General features: G+C 33.6%; 2 protein-coding genes and 1 long non-coding RNA gene across 5 annotated transcripts; 1 reads left to right on the forward strand and 2 right to left on the reverse strand.

Moving 5' to 3' along the window:
- Nucleotides 1–3,230: 3,230 nt before the first annotated feature.
- Nucleotides 3,231–5,091, forward strand: LOC132031948 (uncharacterized). Its single transcript, XM_059421800.1, has 3 exons — nucleotides 3,231–3,561; nucleotides 3,733–4,343; nucleotides 4,510–5,091. Exons 1-3 carry the CDS (start codon nucleotides 3,231–3,233, stop codon nucleotides 4,951–4,953), a joined length of 1,386 nt encoding a protein of 461 aa, XP_059277783.1. The 3' UTR covers nucleotides 4,954–5,091.
- Nucleotides 5,092–6,382: 1,291 nt separating this feature from the next.
- Nucleotides 6,383–7,551, reverse strand: LOC132031036 (uncharacterized). The gene is made up of 3 exons (XR_009408157.1): nucleotides 7,338–7,551; nucleotides 7,094–7,241; nucleotides 6,383–6,667 (listed from the first exon to the last, which is right to left on the reverse strand). It is a non-coding gene; the product is annotated as an uncharacterized LOC132031036 (long non-coding RNA).
- Nucleotides 7,552–8,010: 459 nt separating this feature from the next.
- On the reverse strand, nucleotides 8,011–12,433 carry LOC132031035 (uncharacterized). 3 transcript variants are annotated; one of them, XM_059420878.1, is made up of 6 exons: nucleotides 11,603–12,433; nucleotides 10,390–11,218; nucleotides 9,347–9,745; nucleotides 8,865–9,236; nucleotides 8,628–8,771; nucleotides 8,011–8,109 (listed from the first exon to the last, which is right to left on the reverse strand). In XM_059420878.1, the coding sequence occupies exons 2-4, from the start codon at nucleotides 10,663–10,665 to the stop codon at nucleotides 9,108–9,110; spliced, it is 804 nt and encodes a 267-aa protein (XP_059276861.1). In that variant the 5' UTR covers nucleotides 10,666–11,218; nucleotides 11,603–12,433; the 3' UTR covers nucleotides 8,011–8,109; nucleotides 8,628–8,771; nucleotides 8,865–9,107. The 3 variants fall into 3 exon arrangements, with proteins under 3 accessions (XP_059276861.1, XP_059276860.1, XP_059276859.1); XM_059420877.1 differs by lacking the exons at nucleotides 8,011–8,109; nucleotides 8,628–8,771; nucleotides 8,865–9,236 and having other exon boundaries at nucleotides 9,426–9,651; nucleotides 11,603–11,830; nucleotides 11,900–12,433; XM_059420876.1 differs by lacking the exons at nucleotides 8,011–8,109; nucleotides 8,628–8,771; nucleotides 8,865–9,236 and having other exon boundaries at nucleotides 9,426–9,651.
- Between the last annotated feature and the right edge of the window lie 3,470 nt (nucleotides 12,434–15,903).

The following is a 15,903-nucleotide window of genomic DNA, read 5'->3' on the forward strand; positions in this document are numbered from 1 at the left end:
AGGACAGTTGCTTGCTATCCTCCTCTTTCTGCTTCTCCCTTTGTAAGCTTAACCACATGCCACTATGCCCCAACATGTCCTATTACAAAGCACTCTGCCCCCTCCCTCTTCAATTTTTACTTTGCCTTTTTTTTTTTTTTTTTTCAATTTATTTCTTTTCCTCGAAATAAATTTATCTAGCTACACAGTGTAATTTTCCGACGAAGGGGTGTCAATTGACACTCCTCAACTACATGTGGCTCTGCCACTGAGTACAGTCATCTGAACTCGGCCATTGTTTTTTACTTGTTATATGTATACATATGCAAAAAAATTTAATGTGTGTATATATAATGAAATTAAATCTATTCATAGATTCTTAATTACCGATATGAAATAACCTATTTGCGCTGCATTCTCTGTCGGTTAATCAATTAAAATACGTTTTTTTTTTTTTTTTAATTTAATAATACCGATAGTGTCCCATAAGTTATTTAATCGTCTTTTCCCATAGAATGTCAAAAAATATTGACGGTTTTTTTAACTTAATTAATCGATCGTGGCTACAGGAAATTTCCGATAGCTTCTGGCGGTTATTATTATCGACATAGTTGTTTTCGAGAGTTTGTGTCACGTCAGTTTTTTGTTAGAAATAAGTGATTATTGAGGGTTCTCCATCAATTTTATCCCTCGAAAAAATGTGTGTTTTTAATAATGCCGTGTGTCCTAAGTTCTTAATTCTCTCCATCACATCTCATGATCATGATATACCCTTTACCCTACCATAAGAGGATCCATATTGGCTTCTTGAAATTCCATATCATCACATGATAGTCCATGTGATACTTGAGAACTCCCAAATTTATTATTTTAAGAACTCTATGTCCCTTTCAATAGTATTACATATCACTGCCAACATGATCAAGGAATATAACACTTCGCTTATGCATGTGATATTAGTTTTTACTAATATTTTGGTTTTGACACGTTAGAATTTGTTTGATATTTTACAAGTCATCATGCATAGAATATATATATGTACGTAAAAAGACAGATCTTGAAGAAGTGAGTTATCATGAAGAAAGAAACAGAATGAATAGCCAATTCACAAAAAGAGAAGCAAAACAGTGGGGACAAAGGCAAGGGGTAACCATACATGATAATAGTAAATAGAAGATGAGTCTTGAAAAGATGTATGAGAAAATTTGGCTGAATTCATTTTGTGAAGACCATTTTTTTGGTTTTCCGTATTTAGTACCCATATTGGGCTTGACTAAATCAAAATTCGCATCCTAAAATCTCATATAGAAGTTTAAAGCGCTCCCTAACAAAGACGATTTCATACTTAAGTCTCAAACCCGAGACCTCTAATTAAGAATGAAAAATACTTATCACTCTGTCACGACTCTTATCGGTTATAAAGCAATTTTGGAACATATATGTAGTAGCAAACAACCACCCACCGACAATGAAAGTTACTAATTGTTGCCTTCAACTCCATCCCAAAAACTAAAAATGGGCCCATTGTTTTCAAATGGGCCAAGAAAAACTTTCTGCTAGAACTGTACTTTTGAGGCCACACCACTCATCTAGTTTTTGAACATGCTGGTGAAGTAACAGACCAGCTTTTGTCCACCCACTTTTGGGTTGGAATGATGGGGATGGCCTAGTGGGCAATACACAGTGTATTCAGTCCATTAAAGAAGTGGGGTAATGGTGGGCCATTTGCACAAATGACCTTTTTTAGTCCAGTAACTAGATTTATATATTTAAAAATAGCTACACAATTACTTTTGAGTAAAACTTACATAAATAGCTACCTTTTAGTAGCCTCTAACAAGTTATAGCTATAAGTTGAATATTTACTTTTCGTAGCTGGTTTTTGATATATTTCAGATGAATCTCGGCTGGCTGAAATATAGTGAAATACATTGATATATAGATCGGCTGTTGAGTAAAAAACGGCTATATTTATGGCAATAAGAATCTTTTCCAAATTAAATGGTGATTTGTATTAATGGTTCCATGATTCACGCAAACCTCATGAGGTTCCATTACAGCTAACGTCTGTCAATCAAATTAACTCCATTCAAATACTTTTTGAATTCAAAAAACAAAATCAGCATCTTATCTTTCCCAAAATATAGCAAAAGTTCCTTTTTTTTTTTTTTTTTTCAACAATCTGCTTTGCGCTAATATAGAAAAAAATCCCTTTCGTTTATTAAATTTTTCAACAATCTGATTGGAGATACGTTGTTCTAGTGGAGAGCAAGGGAAGATCGGATTACAACGTATCGCTTCTATTTGTAATGATATAAATGGCCAATGTAACCGCTTTGATCCGACATTCGATTTTTGGAACGATCAAAATTGTTATGTTAACTAAAAAATAGATGCAGTTGTATTCAGTGATTATTGCAAAAACGATGAATTGGTTGCTACGATTTCAACTCAACTTGGTCTGGATAGTTGCAGAAACAAAATCTCAATAAAATATGTTGTTGAGGGGGATACTCAACCAATGAAAATACACAACGATATGGGAGTTAGGGTGTATGTTGAGCTTAAGAGGGAAAAAAGTGTTTTGGGGATGTATCCATTGTGCGTTAGTATTACAGATAATGATGTTGAGGAGATTGCAACTGGTGAGTGTGTTTTTAGAGACGATGTGCTTCAACTTGGATACGATGATAATTTGGAGGATATGGATGCGTATGATTCTAATGAATTCTATCTGTCAAATTGTGGAAAGGCTGTTATATTTTTAGAGGAGGACAACAAATTGATTATTTCCAATGCAGAACAAAAGGAAATTTTTGTAGATCAAATTTACAAGGATAAAACATTGAAACTTGTAATGGCGAATTATGCTATTCAGAAACGATTCAATTTCAAAAGTGAGATATGAAATGCTATAAGGTATGTGCTTTTCATATTCTACCTTTGCATGAGATAATAAATGCATTACAAAAAATATAAAGCTGTTATTGAGAATGACTTCATACTGATCTATGTTTTATTTTGTAGCTATATAGTCGTATGTATGTCGCCTGAATGTGAATGGAAATTACGAGCGTCAAGTGTTGGAAAATACGAACCTAGTTCGTAGTTAGGTATTTCCATGATGAACATACATGCCCTTTGAAGGACAAGGTATATTCACGAGACAAGCAACAAGTTGGTTTATTGAGGGAATCGGTTGTTAAGCGAAAATAGCGAACCACAAGAGGAAAGTTAGCCCCTGGGATATAATGGACGACGTAAAAAATGAATTCGGCGTAGATGTTTCTTACATGCTGGCCTGGAGAGCTAGAGAAAAAGCTATGAATGATTTGAGGGGGGATCCTACTGCTTCATACAATAAATTTCCGGCATATGTCTATATCCTAGATAAAACATATCCTGGATCACATGTTAAAATGCATAAATCATGTGAAAATGAGTTCTTGTATTTCTTTGTTGCACTCAAAGCATTCATAAAGGGATTCGAGTGTTGTAGACCAATAGTGGTAGTGGATGGTGCACACCTTAAAAGCACGTATAATGGTACATTTGTATCCGCAAGTACTTTGGATGGTGCAGGTATGTCTATTCCTGTGTGTTTAATTTCAATAATATAAACTGAAAATACATTGTATAAACTGAAATATACTGTGAAATATAGATTACATTACTCTTATCTAGACTTAAAATATAGACTGATAAAAATACACAGTTTATGATTAACTTTTTAAAATGCAAATGTATATACAGGTAATATTCTACCACTGGCATATGGTTTGATAGATTCGAAAAATGATAAGTCCTGGACTTGGTTCTTTGAGCAGTTCAAGCTAGCTTATGGTATTAGGGATAACATGTGTGTTGTGTCCGACAGACACGAAAGCATAATCAAAGCGGTGTATCGGGTGTATCCTACTGTTCCTCATTTGGCCTGCATATGGCATTTGTGGAAAAATGTGACTAAGAAATACAAGTCGAATGATGAAGTATTGAGTCCCGTGTTTTATTCACTTGCCAAAGCATACACACAGGATGAGTTCGATAAACTGATGGAAAAGATTGAGAATGTTGATATACGGGTAAAGGAATATTTGGATGATGCTGGAAGGGAGAAATGGTCTCGGCTATATTCACCTGTTAACAGAGGTTGGACGATGACTTCGAATATAGCGGAATGTATTAATGGAAAACTAGTAGCGGCAAGAGAGTTGCCTGTTTTTGATTTCCTTGAAGAAGTTAGGAGGATGTTTGGGAGATGGAATTGCACAAATAGGAAAAATGGTACATACACATTCTCAACACTTTCGAGACGATACCAAGAAATGCTCTCAATGAACGAGTATAAATCGTTACGCATGAGGGTAAGTTTTTTCTTGATGATAAAACTAGTTTGTTTATATCTCAGGGTATACTTCTCTATGTTTTTCTATATTTCGTTGTATTTAGCTAACTGCCTTAAGTTTTCTTTTAAGTTTATGGAACCTGACATGCAATGTATTTTTGTTGTTGAATGTGCATGTTTCTTAGGTTGAAGCATCAACTGAATATGTTTATACGGTTAATGATGGACCGCGGCGTTTCATAATTGATTTGAAGAGGAAAACTTGTAGTTGCCGGATGTTCCAAATGGACGAAATACCATGTTCACATGCAATTGTCTTAAAGAGTAAAAATCTAACGGCTGATGCATATTGCTCAGAATTATTCAAGCCAAATACAGTGGTGAATACGTATGATGTGCCGATTGATCCACTTCCCGACGAGAGTGAGTGGAATGTTCCAACACACATATTGGAGGAGGTTGTTCTTCCACCGAGATACAAGCGACCTCCTGGTAGGCCAAAAAAGAAGAGGGATAAGCCATTAATGGAGCTGATGATTGGTAAACGTAGGAATGCTTGTAGTACATGTGGACGTCTTGGTCATAACAGGCGTTCGTGTGGTAATGAGCCACTTAAGAAGAAGAAATAAATGTCTAGTCTTCATTTGTGTTTTATTTCTAGGACAGTTGTCCGATGATGTTTAAAAAAAAAAAAAAATCAAATGTATTCCATCTTGAATTCATTTTTTCTTTTCTGTGATGTATTTCACTGGTGTTATGTTATAGAATTGAACTGATATGTTCAATATAAAATTACAATGAAATAAAATTGAAATACATTGGTCAATACTTGTGCCTCAAAAAATGACTTTATATGTGCAATGATTGTTGTGGGAATACATTTGATTCATACAGAACAAATTGGCCGAATTATAATACAAAGGGAAAGCATTCTGGAGTTTTGTAACTTTTTTATATTTCTTTGTATTTCTCTGTATTTCAATTTATTTCCTTGTATTTCAATATAGTGTTATTGTTGGGGAATACATTTTAAAGAACACACATGAACTTATGAACCAGTTGACTTGTATTGCAATATATATGACTTGGTTGCTGCATTTCTGGTTTTCCAAAAAAAGAAGCTTACCAGATATACAATGAATAAGGAAATGTATTGCGTACTTATAACAAACAAACACGAAATGACTGCAGACAGAATACGAGTGTATTTAATAACATCCGAGAACACTAAACAAAAGACAACACCATACTCGTTGTATTCTGAAAGAAAAAGATACTGTCTAAAAGTAATATTAACTGATCCACACACTGATGTTCAACATCAAAAACACATGAAAAAATGTCTTGAACTAAACAACATCTAATCTACCCCAACATCTACTCTACGTCATCTACTATATTCACTGCATCGTAATCAACTATAGGCCTGACTGGTCTTGCTGGTTGCTCGTTATCACTTTCTGCATTCTGGTTTGCCTTTCCCCAAGCATAGTCGCAAAGAAGTGCACCATATCTCTGACGGTGAAACTTTGAATCAATATTGACTGGAATGCCTTCACCCGAGCTCAAGAATTCAAAGAAAAGCTGCCACATATACACCACAATCCCTGAAACCAAATGAACAAAAATTTATTCGTGCTTTAGTAAAAGTTTAGAAAAAGAACAATGTTATTGAATCTGTATTTCAAAGATAAAAACAATTAAAAAAAAAAAGCCATACATGCTTCCAGGGGGTTGTTGTGGTAGATCGTCCACATTAACGACATCAAAATCGTCATTTAGTGCTCGTTTTTGTAAGCGGGGTGATTACGAAAATCTATATCCTTCTTCTTTTCATAAAAACCGGACATTTGTAGATGATGTGGCACAAGGGCACCAAGATGTTCACTTCTCTCCTAACGACGGCATCATGCCCTGTGACTCGATATGAGTCGTACACATACAGACTGCAAAACTCAGAAACAAATATAAGAAAACAACAAAAGATACATTATAGAAGTGTATTTCATTATTTCTATAGCGTATGTTTAATAACAAATACACACCTGTCAATGAATGATATTACCACTAAAATCCGTGATTTTCCTCTTTCACATTGACAGGGATTAATACGTTGTCAACTGTATGCCATGGTACATTACCCATCAACCTGTACCCGTTTATGTACTCACATACATCAGATTCCTTACTAGCAACACTTGTGGATGATTCTCGATTTTTCCAAGCATGGTAAATCTCGGTGATTATGGTATGTAGTATACGGTGACGGTGGTAAATTTATATGTCTTTGTTATCTTCATATTTGCCTTTCTTACGGAGGTAATAAAAAATAACATCAAGATGCTGCAAATAAATATAGGGGCAGTCAGTAATCTCAGTTGATACTTCATTAAAATACACTGAAATATATTGAAAAAGATACAGCAAAACTACTAAAAAAAACAGAAGCATATAACAGTAGAAATATAACAGAATGTTATTAAAAAAAAATAATAACAGTACGAAAGGTACATATGGTAAATATAGTGAAATATAGGATAAGATTCATTGAAATACACACTTTGAAAACACAGTTAAATGAAAGGGTGAGAATCAGTGAAGTCGATCTGTAGAATACATTGAAAATATATGATAGAGACAGTGAAATACATGAAGAAAAAACAGTGAAAATTAGGAAGATTTAATGAAATACATTGTAAAATAAACATTGAAACATGCAAATGGAAAAAGGAAATTCTGTAAAAAAAAAAAAAAAAAAAAAAAACGAACCTCATCATTCCAAAGTTTCCCTTCCATTGATAACAAGTAGAACCAGTTTTTGTCTTTAACAAGTGTGACGCCTAACTTGAGTGACATATCGGCGTCTTCAGGATCCACTAATTCCTTGTTTTTTCTATAGTGGTTTTCCTTGTCTCTTCTATATATCAACAGAAAAAAAGAAACATATGATTAGAAATCTTATATAAAAAACATTTTCATATTTTTAAAGAAACGTAATCTTAAAAAAACTTACTTTTTATCATGCCTTAATAACAGATCCTTCTTGAGCCAATTTTCATATTCTTGAAAATACGCCGTGTCCACAGGGGCATTGATTGGATGTTCTACAAAGGGGTGCTTCTTTTCAAATTTGATAGGGACGAGAAGACCTTGCGAAAGATCCTGCTGAGCTGTAATTTGGCATGAAAGGGGACACAGTGTATTTGCTGGGTTTCCTATCTCGCACAATGCTTGGGTGGACAATCATTCGGCGTTCAGTATTTTCGATTGAAGGTTGTGCTACTTCAGCAGTTGAACCTTGCCCCGTTGTTGGTTGTACTCCAAGTTGGCTGGGTAATTGATCATCAGGAATTAACCATTGAGAATTTGGTACAACGTTCTCAACTTTTCTGCTCTGGGGGGTCTTAAACATATAGGGATCAGCTTGATCATTGACTTGTATTGCAGGGGGACCAAGTGGAATCACAGTGGCAAGAGGACACTGGATTAGCAACTCTGCTACCATTTGCTCTGATGCACTAAATTCTGCATTATCATTTACCCCACCTTGTTGAAATTGTACAGCCTGCTACCAATATCAAAATGCAAACGCAAAAATCAGCTACAGATTGCTTCAAAATATATCACATGATTGACACTAGAAATATATGTTTGAGTACCTCAGGTTGCAAATGTGGTGTTGATAACACCTCTCCACTCTTTTTTTCATCACTTGTGACCAGAATTTGTTGGCCTACATTCACAGCCGGAACCGGCACATGTGTATGCACCATGACTGCCTCACCCTATACCAGTTAAAAACATTCAGTGAAACAACAAAATACAAATTCACAATGAATTAAAAACATCACCGGGATATACAATAAAAAAATCAGTGTAGTGTTCAGTGTACAGTAAATACACTGGAATACAAGAATGAGTTAGAAAACAGTGAAATATAATTTGAAGTATAAAAACTCGAGTTAGAAATATAGTGAAATACACTAGAAAGTGTTAGAGATGTAGTGAAATATACTAAAAAAAGTTACAGTGAAATTCAGTAGAATACAAAAAAATGTTGTGACAAGTGAAATATACACTGAAATATAGTAAGAAGAATTAGAGATATAGTGAAATATATCGTCAAATATACTAAAAAATATTAGAAATACAGTGAAATATACAAATTAGTGTTAGAAATACAGTGAGATATACTAAACTTGTTATGTGAATACAAGTAAACATGTGTGTACCACATCCTTTTACAAAACCAACATTGGGATTCTGAAAAGAAAAAAAAAATGCAAATTTTGTTCTTAGGTACCTGTGGTTGTGTTGGCTTCGGGGGTGTTTCACCGCTACCTTGAATCTCTTCAGTTGAAGCCTTTAAAGTATCCCCACTTTGTGTACTTCGGCGCATTCCAACACCAGAAACATCGCCAGTTAACATTGTGCCTGCAACCTTCATCTTTTTTTCCAATAATATATATTATTGTGAGTTCCTATATGTATAACAAAACAAATTACAAAAAGTACATATTGTTAAAAGGGTAGTTTTTACCTTATTTTCATCAATATCGTCTTTGACAGTTGATGTCTCTTTGGCATAATGTTGTTCTTGATTGAATTCATGCGAGTATTGTATGCCAACCTCGTATTGATTTACCGGAGCTTCACTATATATATATATATATATATATATATATATATATATATATATATATATATATATATATATATGTTATTCGTAAAAGTATGGGAACAGTTTTCATTCAAAATCTGTATTTTGTGAATAAAATCAATTTTATTTTGGATTTACCTTTTCTGAGGTTTGATTTCCCTTTATTGCCTCAACAACCTTTTTGAAGTTGTCATCGATGCACTTGCGAATATCATCCATGGACTTGTTAAGATCAGTAAACTGAGCAGATACCTACGTGTTTTTGACAGAACAATACGTCAAAATTTTCAAAACCCTTAACAAAGCAAATATATTACAAAAAAAAAAAAAAAAAAAAAAAAAAAGGAGAACAAAACACTTACATCTTTCTTAAAAGCTTGAAACTCTTGTCTGAGCAGTTTCACCTCATCAGTTTTGGTGGCTGTTTGGACATCACGATGCCTTGATGTCGAAGCGTCCTTCGATGTTGTGAGTGGTTCGTTCCGGGCTGGTTGTTTCCTAACAGTAGAATCTGTAACTGAAACCTGTCTGCGTTTCTTATGAGGCGGTGAATCAGATACGGCAGACCGCTGTTGCTGTTTACCCCTTACATTGTGTGGTGGTGTGGTACTGAAGTCATCATAGTCATCATCAACCATCTCGTTGCCTTCGGCAACTTCAACTCCGTCTGTTGGGTTGGGGATAGCTTGTGAAACAACACGAGGCAAATTAAGTCGTTCCAACTCAGCAGTGGTTGGAACAACATCATCAAAAGTACAAATCAGTGAAAAAAAATTAGAAACAGTGAGATATACATTAAGTACATAAAAAGAAATTGAATGAAATATATTTGTATGGATACATATAATGGTGTCAACAAAAATATATGGAAACATTTATGATATTTGGGGGCTATAATGAGAAAAACAGTGATATAGAGGACTGAGTCGATGAAAAATATAGTGAAATACATATGATTACCCCCCCTGAAAAAGTGATGATCTACATTACAGTAAAATAGAGTGAGAAATATACTGAAATACAATAAATATATATGGAAAATACAAGTGATATACATTAAGTACATCAAAAGAAATTGAATAAAATATATTTGTATAGATACATATAATGGTTTCAAAAAAAAATATATGGAAACATTTATGATATTTGGGGGCTATAATGAGAAAAACAGTGATATAGAGGACTGAGTCGATGAAAAATATAGTGAAATACATATGATTACCCCCCCCCCCCCCCCGAAAAAGTGATGATCTACATTACAGTAAAATAGAGTGAGAAATATACTGAAATACAATAAATATATATGGAAAAATACAAGTGATATACAATGGGATGCAAATGAATAAACTTTGATTCAAATACAGTTAGAAAAAAAAAAAAAAAGGAATGCATGTGTAAAATTTACCGGGTGTATGTCATCTCTAAACATGCCTTCCATCAAAGCATCAAATTTCGGTCTTTCTTCAACAGTCCGCCAATTCAAGATTCTTGGAATTAAATTTCCCGACTTAATTGCAATATTGGATGGGACTTTTGAACAAGATTCATACGAAAACTTGCATGGCAATTGGCATTCCGTGAATCCTATAATATTGCTTGAAGTCGGCATATTTCTGACTAATGCTTGTAACCAACTCTTTGAAGGACTCTTTGCCCCAAGGATAATCAACATATCTCCCATCCTCTACAACGTCAAAATGTATCCTAGGTATGTTCGATCGAACAGGCTCACCGCAGAATACGAATGTATTTATAAAATACAATATGGCCATCTTGACTGCGTCCTCGCCTTTGTCCTCCCAATCTGTATTGTTGAAACACTCAATCAGCTGCCCTCTTTTGATGTGATCAGATGTTCCACCCAAATAATCATCCATAAGCCTATTTTTTTCCGTCTTATCGTATACAAACTCATTTGCGTCGGAGACACAATTCAATCCAGTGATTAGTGCAAATTCTCTAATGCTAAAACGCAATACTTTTCCATTTATTTCAAATGTAAAGCACTTGTATGTACTTCCCTTAAGCTCTTTAACCATGAAGCACCTGAACAACTGTGCTTGTACATCCATATGCTGCATTCTAAGATATTTCCCAAAAATAGAGTCTGCAAACTTGTCCATCTGACCAGCCCCCTTTAGTTTACCCCTAATGTCACTGATTACATTGACGTTCGTGTATCTTTGCATAGATGGGGCCACAGCAGGCTGCTTCGTGACCAAAAATCTAGAATCCTGGACCAAATGACATATGTAAAACACAGTCAATTTTCCCTACGAAGCTAAGATACAAAAATTTAAAAACAAGAAATCACAACTACAAAGAAACACAACTGCTAAAGTCTTAAAATCTATAACAAACATGCTGTATTTTTGACATTCACCGAAATACACTGAAATATAATGAACAATTATACTGATAGAATGTCCAACCCAGATTAAAAACAAAAATATAACAAAACACAAAAACATAACTACCGGATGATAAAATGTATATAACAAATTGAAAAACACATAAATAATTCAAAACCAAAGGAAATACGAAAAAAAATACACATAAATATATGGGAAATATAGATCTGGTGAATTGAAATACATTCATGAAAAGGGGAAAAATACCTCTCCATCGTCTTCTACATCAATTGAAGGTTTTTTCCGAACTACTTTTTTTACCCTTGCCTCCAGGAACAGTCTTGGTAACCTTTCTCTTCTTCTGTAGCGGCACTTGAGAAACTTTTTTATCTGGTGCTGACTGTTTCCTCTTTGTTTCTTTATCATCATGATGTTGTTTCGTCCTTCTTGGATCATTGATTTTTTTGCTACGCGTCTCAGCATAAGATGACCCTCCTGCAATGGGGTTTTCTTGTTGAGTAAATCCCAAAGAGAAACTAGGACCATCTATTATATTTTCTATACCTCGAGTTCTCGTGCCCGGAGAGCCAATTTCAGCCATTGAAATCGAATCTATGAATCTTGAGGAAAAACAACACTAAGAATGGATGATTTGTATATCTGAGAATGATGAAATTAAAGCAACGGAGAATTTTACAAAAAAATAAAAAAACAGCAAACAACATGCATCTTGCCAAAAAATATACTGAAATACAGTATACAAAATCAAAACCGAAAAAAAACTTACCTATTTTTGGTAAATGTTTTACTTAGAAACTGTAAAAATAATGTGGAGTTATGTGAGAGTGAAAAACGGAATTGATAATTGAAGAAGTGAAAGAAACTGATTTGAATTATGGAAGAAATGGGGGGAATTGGGAGTTAATTGCGTGTATTTAGGGAGAGAGATAGAGTATATTTGGGAACTATGCGTCTAAACAGGGATATGGTGTTGCACGGTTATTTAGTAAAAAAGTGGGGTAGCTATGAAGTGTAAAATTTGAAAAATATATTTATGGATCATAAATATTAAAAAGGTTAGATATTATCCATAAATAAGTCTTAAGTTACACCAAGTAAATCCGGACTTATGAGACATAATTTAAAGAATGTAAAATTTACTTGGCATAGATTAATGAAACATAACTAAATTTTACAATAATTATATTTAGTAGCTAAAATATAACATATTTACTTCCTATAGCTACCACTTTTTTACCACTCATCACGATAAACATAAATTTAAGAGCCATTATGCCCAATATGAGTTTTATAATAGTTTAACTTCCTTGTTTATCTCCTAATTAACTACTCATTAATTTCACTCATAATTCAAGTCTAAATCCCAAAAAAAGGTAAGATTCTATCTTGATTTTTACGTTTCACCTTGTAATATTTTTTTTCCCACTTTGGAATATTTTAATAGTTGTTTTCATATATATTTTGGGTATTTTGATTGTTATGTTAATATTACTTTTAAGCGTTATTTGAGAGATATATTTTTCATATATTTTGACTATATTTAGTAAAAAAAAAAGTTGCGGTGAAAATCGTTTACCTCAATTATGACTATATTTTGACTATATTTTAATTGTATTTTTTTTTGCTTATTACGTTCAATATTACTTATTCGGTTTGTTGACTATATTTCGGATATATTTTGACTATATTTTTCAAAATTTCGTCAAAAAAATAAAAAAATTCTACGGTGAAAACATTGTTACCTCAATTATGAACTCAACTTGAATTCAATATTTCAACGATGAAAAATATATATTCGTCATTTAAAACGAAGCTCGTTCCTCAAAAAATTTTGATGAACAAGTAACTTTTTTTTGGGTTAAAAATATGAATGTACTTTTTGAATTTATTATCCATTTGAATGAGATATGAGATCGATATGGAATGGGAGGATATTTGCGTGAATCGGGGTTAAAAGCCGATTTTAATTTAAATTGGAATAGATTTTGTTTCCATAAATATAATTTTACTACTTGTTTTTCCGTTATATTTATCCTATATTTAAGTCCCACCGGAAATATAGGTCTTAACGGCGAAATATAGAACATAAGTTTAAAGAATGGCCTTAAACAAAGCCCACACATTGCAAGTTTGGGGGAGGGAGGGTAGGGAATTTTCACAAATGACCATCTTTTGAGGCCATTACATTCTATCCCCGTGAGTGCAGTGGATTAAATTTCGTTCTACGAAAAGAATAATTTATATGATTACTTTTAAAGACAAAATTTATCCCATTGGAGTAACGGCAATAAAATTTAAGAATGGCCTCAAAAAAGGTCAATGAGTGCTAGTATGGGGTGGGGTTGGGAAGTTAGGGAATGGGCTTCATTTTTGGTTGTTATTTGAACAGACATGGATGGAGACACATCTATTGGCATTAAGTTGATAAGGTGAACAAGGGTGCACCCTAACTACTTAAATGGATCATTTGTTATTTTGTGAATTTTGTTTCAATGTTTAAACTTGGACTATACAAATAAGCCAAACATCTCCCTTTAACTCATATCTGATTATTTTCATACAAATTTGTTTAAAGATTGAGATAAATGGAAAACATCGGTGAATGTATTATATTATTAACCAGTATTGTGAACCCACTGTCTTCAACTCGACTTATATATAGTTTAGTGCGTGTGCGTAATTTGAACCTTTTCCTCATAGTAATAAGGGGTGCAATCATACTCTATCCAACTAATTTAAAATTTTGAATCCACCTCTTACTATAAAGAAGATTTGGTGGCTATAGATTACTTTTTCATTTCGTATGACCATAATTTACTGAATACATGTTTTTTTTTTTTAAGGAAAAGATAAAGATTTTTGACACATTTATTATATATGTCATGCCAATCTTATAAAAGCTTGTCATTAAGGGCAGCGAGAATGTATGCGTACATGCATGTGTTCTAAGTTTGATATTTCACAAAGAAACAATGAATGTAGTGATATTCTGGGTATGATGTTGTTGTTGTACTGATGTTTTGACTCATTAACTTAAAATTGTGAATCCATTTCTAAGTTCGAAGATGTTTTGGTGATTAAATTCTCACAAACGTTCAAGGGCAAAAGTCAAAACTCATTAAACTTGAAATTTTGTCAATTGGCCAAGCGAGATAAAAAATTCAAGACTACCCACCCCAAGGTATTTCTTGTAACGGAAAAGGCTCAAATATGCCATCCAACTATCGGAAATGGCTCATTTATGCCACTCATCAATAGTTTGGCTCATTTATGCCATCGAACTATAGGAAATGACTCATTTATGCCATCAAACTTTAGGAAATGGCTCATTTATACCACTCATCAATATTTTGACTCATTTATGCCATCGCCCGTTACAAAAATGACTCATCCATGCCATTTTTTATTAACGCCGGTTTTATAATACCATATATGACACGTGGCCTCCAATTAGAGGTCTACGTCGTTTAATTAAACCAACCCAATTTTAAATATCAAATTAATAAAAAATCCGACCCATACACCTTACCCACCCACAACCATAATCTAGTTGGAGGCCACCTGTCATATATGGTATTGTAAAACGACTTTAATGAAATATGGCATGGATGAGTCATTTTTATTAACGGGCGATAAAGATAAATGAGTCAAACTATTGATGAGTGACATAAATGAGTCATTTCCTATAGTTCGATGGCATAAATGAGTCATTTCTATAGTTCGATAGCATAAATGGCAAACTATAGTTAGATGATAGTTTGAGCCCATTTTCCGATTCTTGTAAATTACCCATGGAGTACACATCACTTGATTAATGAGGAAGAGTTTTTTAGTGGGCTTTTTCAAAGGTGTCCCACAATGAAGGCCCAAACAAAATGAAGCCCATGTCTTTTTATGGTTACATGTCTAAAGACTATTTGTCTTTCTATGTGGTTGTTGAAATGTAACGTCAAAGGAACAGGTTCTTAATTGAGGTTCAATAAGATGTTATCTTGGTTGTTGGAACACTTATACAACAAACTTGGCAACTCAGGAACCATAAGCATGCTGTCTTTCTGCACCCTGAATTTGGAGCTTTGTAGGCAAATTAAGCTTCTTGATTTAACTTATTAGATCCCACCTTTGGTCCATGGCCCAGAAAATCATAGACAAGGCAAAACTCAAGTCTATAACAAAACCCATAAATCCAAAAGCTAATTTCGGGGCCCATATGTCGCATTGTTACAAAAAGAATTCTAACTTTTATGTACTTATAGTATATAATTTTTCATACAATCAGGTCATTTAAAAAATAATTACAGGTAATAGGGGCGGAGCCGAGCTAAGGGGAAGGAGGTTCAATTGACCCCCCTCTTCATTAAAAGATTGAATTGGGAAAAAGGCAAAAATGTATATATTTTTTTAGTTATATATAAATAGTTGAATTCCCTTTTTGTTTTGTCATTTTTTTGGCTCCATGATCCCAATTATTATATTAATAGATTATATAAGAATCCCAAAACTTCACATAATACGTATCATTACATTCGAGTCTCCATTTTTTGCTC

The sequence above is a fragment of the Lycium ferocissimum genome, chromosome 9 (genome assembly GCF_029784015.1).
Source record: "Lycium ferocissimum isolate CSIRO_LF1 chromosome 9, AGI_CSIRO_Lferr_CH_V1, whole genome shotgun sequence".
Lineage (NCBI taxonomy): Eukaryota > Viridiplantae > Streptophyta > Magnoliopsida > Solanales > Solanaceae > Lycium > Lycium ferocissimum.

Bases quoted from the DNA above. Each gene is read 5' to 3' on its own strand.
- LOC132031948 (XM_059421800.1), top strand. From the start codon at position 3,231: ATGGACGACGTAAAAAATGAATTCGGCGTAGATGTTTCTTACATGCTG. The intron at 3,562-3,732 runs GTATGTCTATTC...ATGTATATACAG, and splicing joins AAGTACTTTGGATGGTGCAG to GTAATATTCTACCACTGGCA. The intron at 4,344-4,509 runs GTAAGTTTTTTC...CATGTTTCTTAG, and splicing joins ATAAATCGTTACGCATGAGG to GTTGAAGCATCAACTGAATA.
- LOC132031035 (XM_059420876.1), bottom strand. From the start codon at position 11,881: ATGGTCCTAGTTTCTCTTTGGGATTTACTCAACAAGAAAACCCCATTG. The intron at 11,219-11,602 runs GTATTTTTCCCC...CATTTGGTCCAG, and splicing joins ATGTAGAAGACGATGGAGAG to GATTCTAGATTTTTGGTCAC.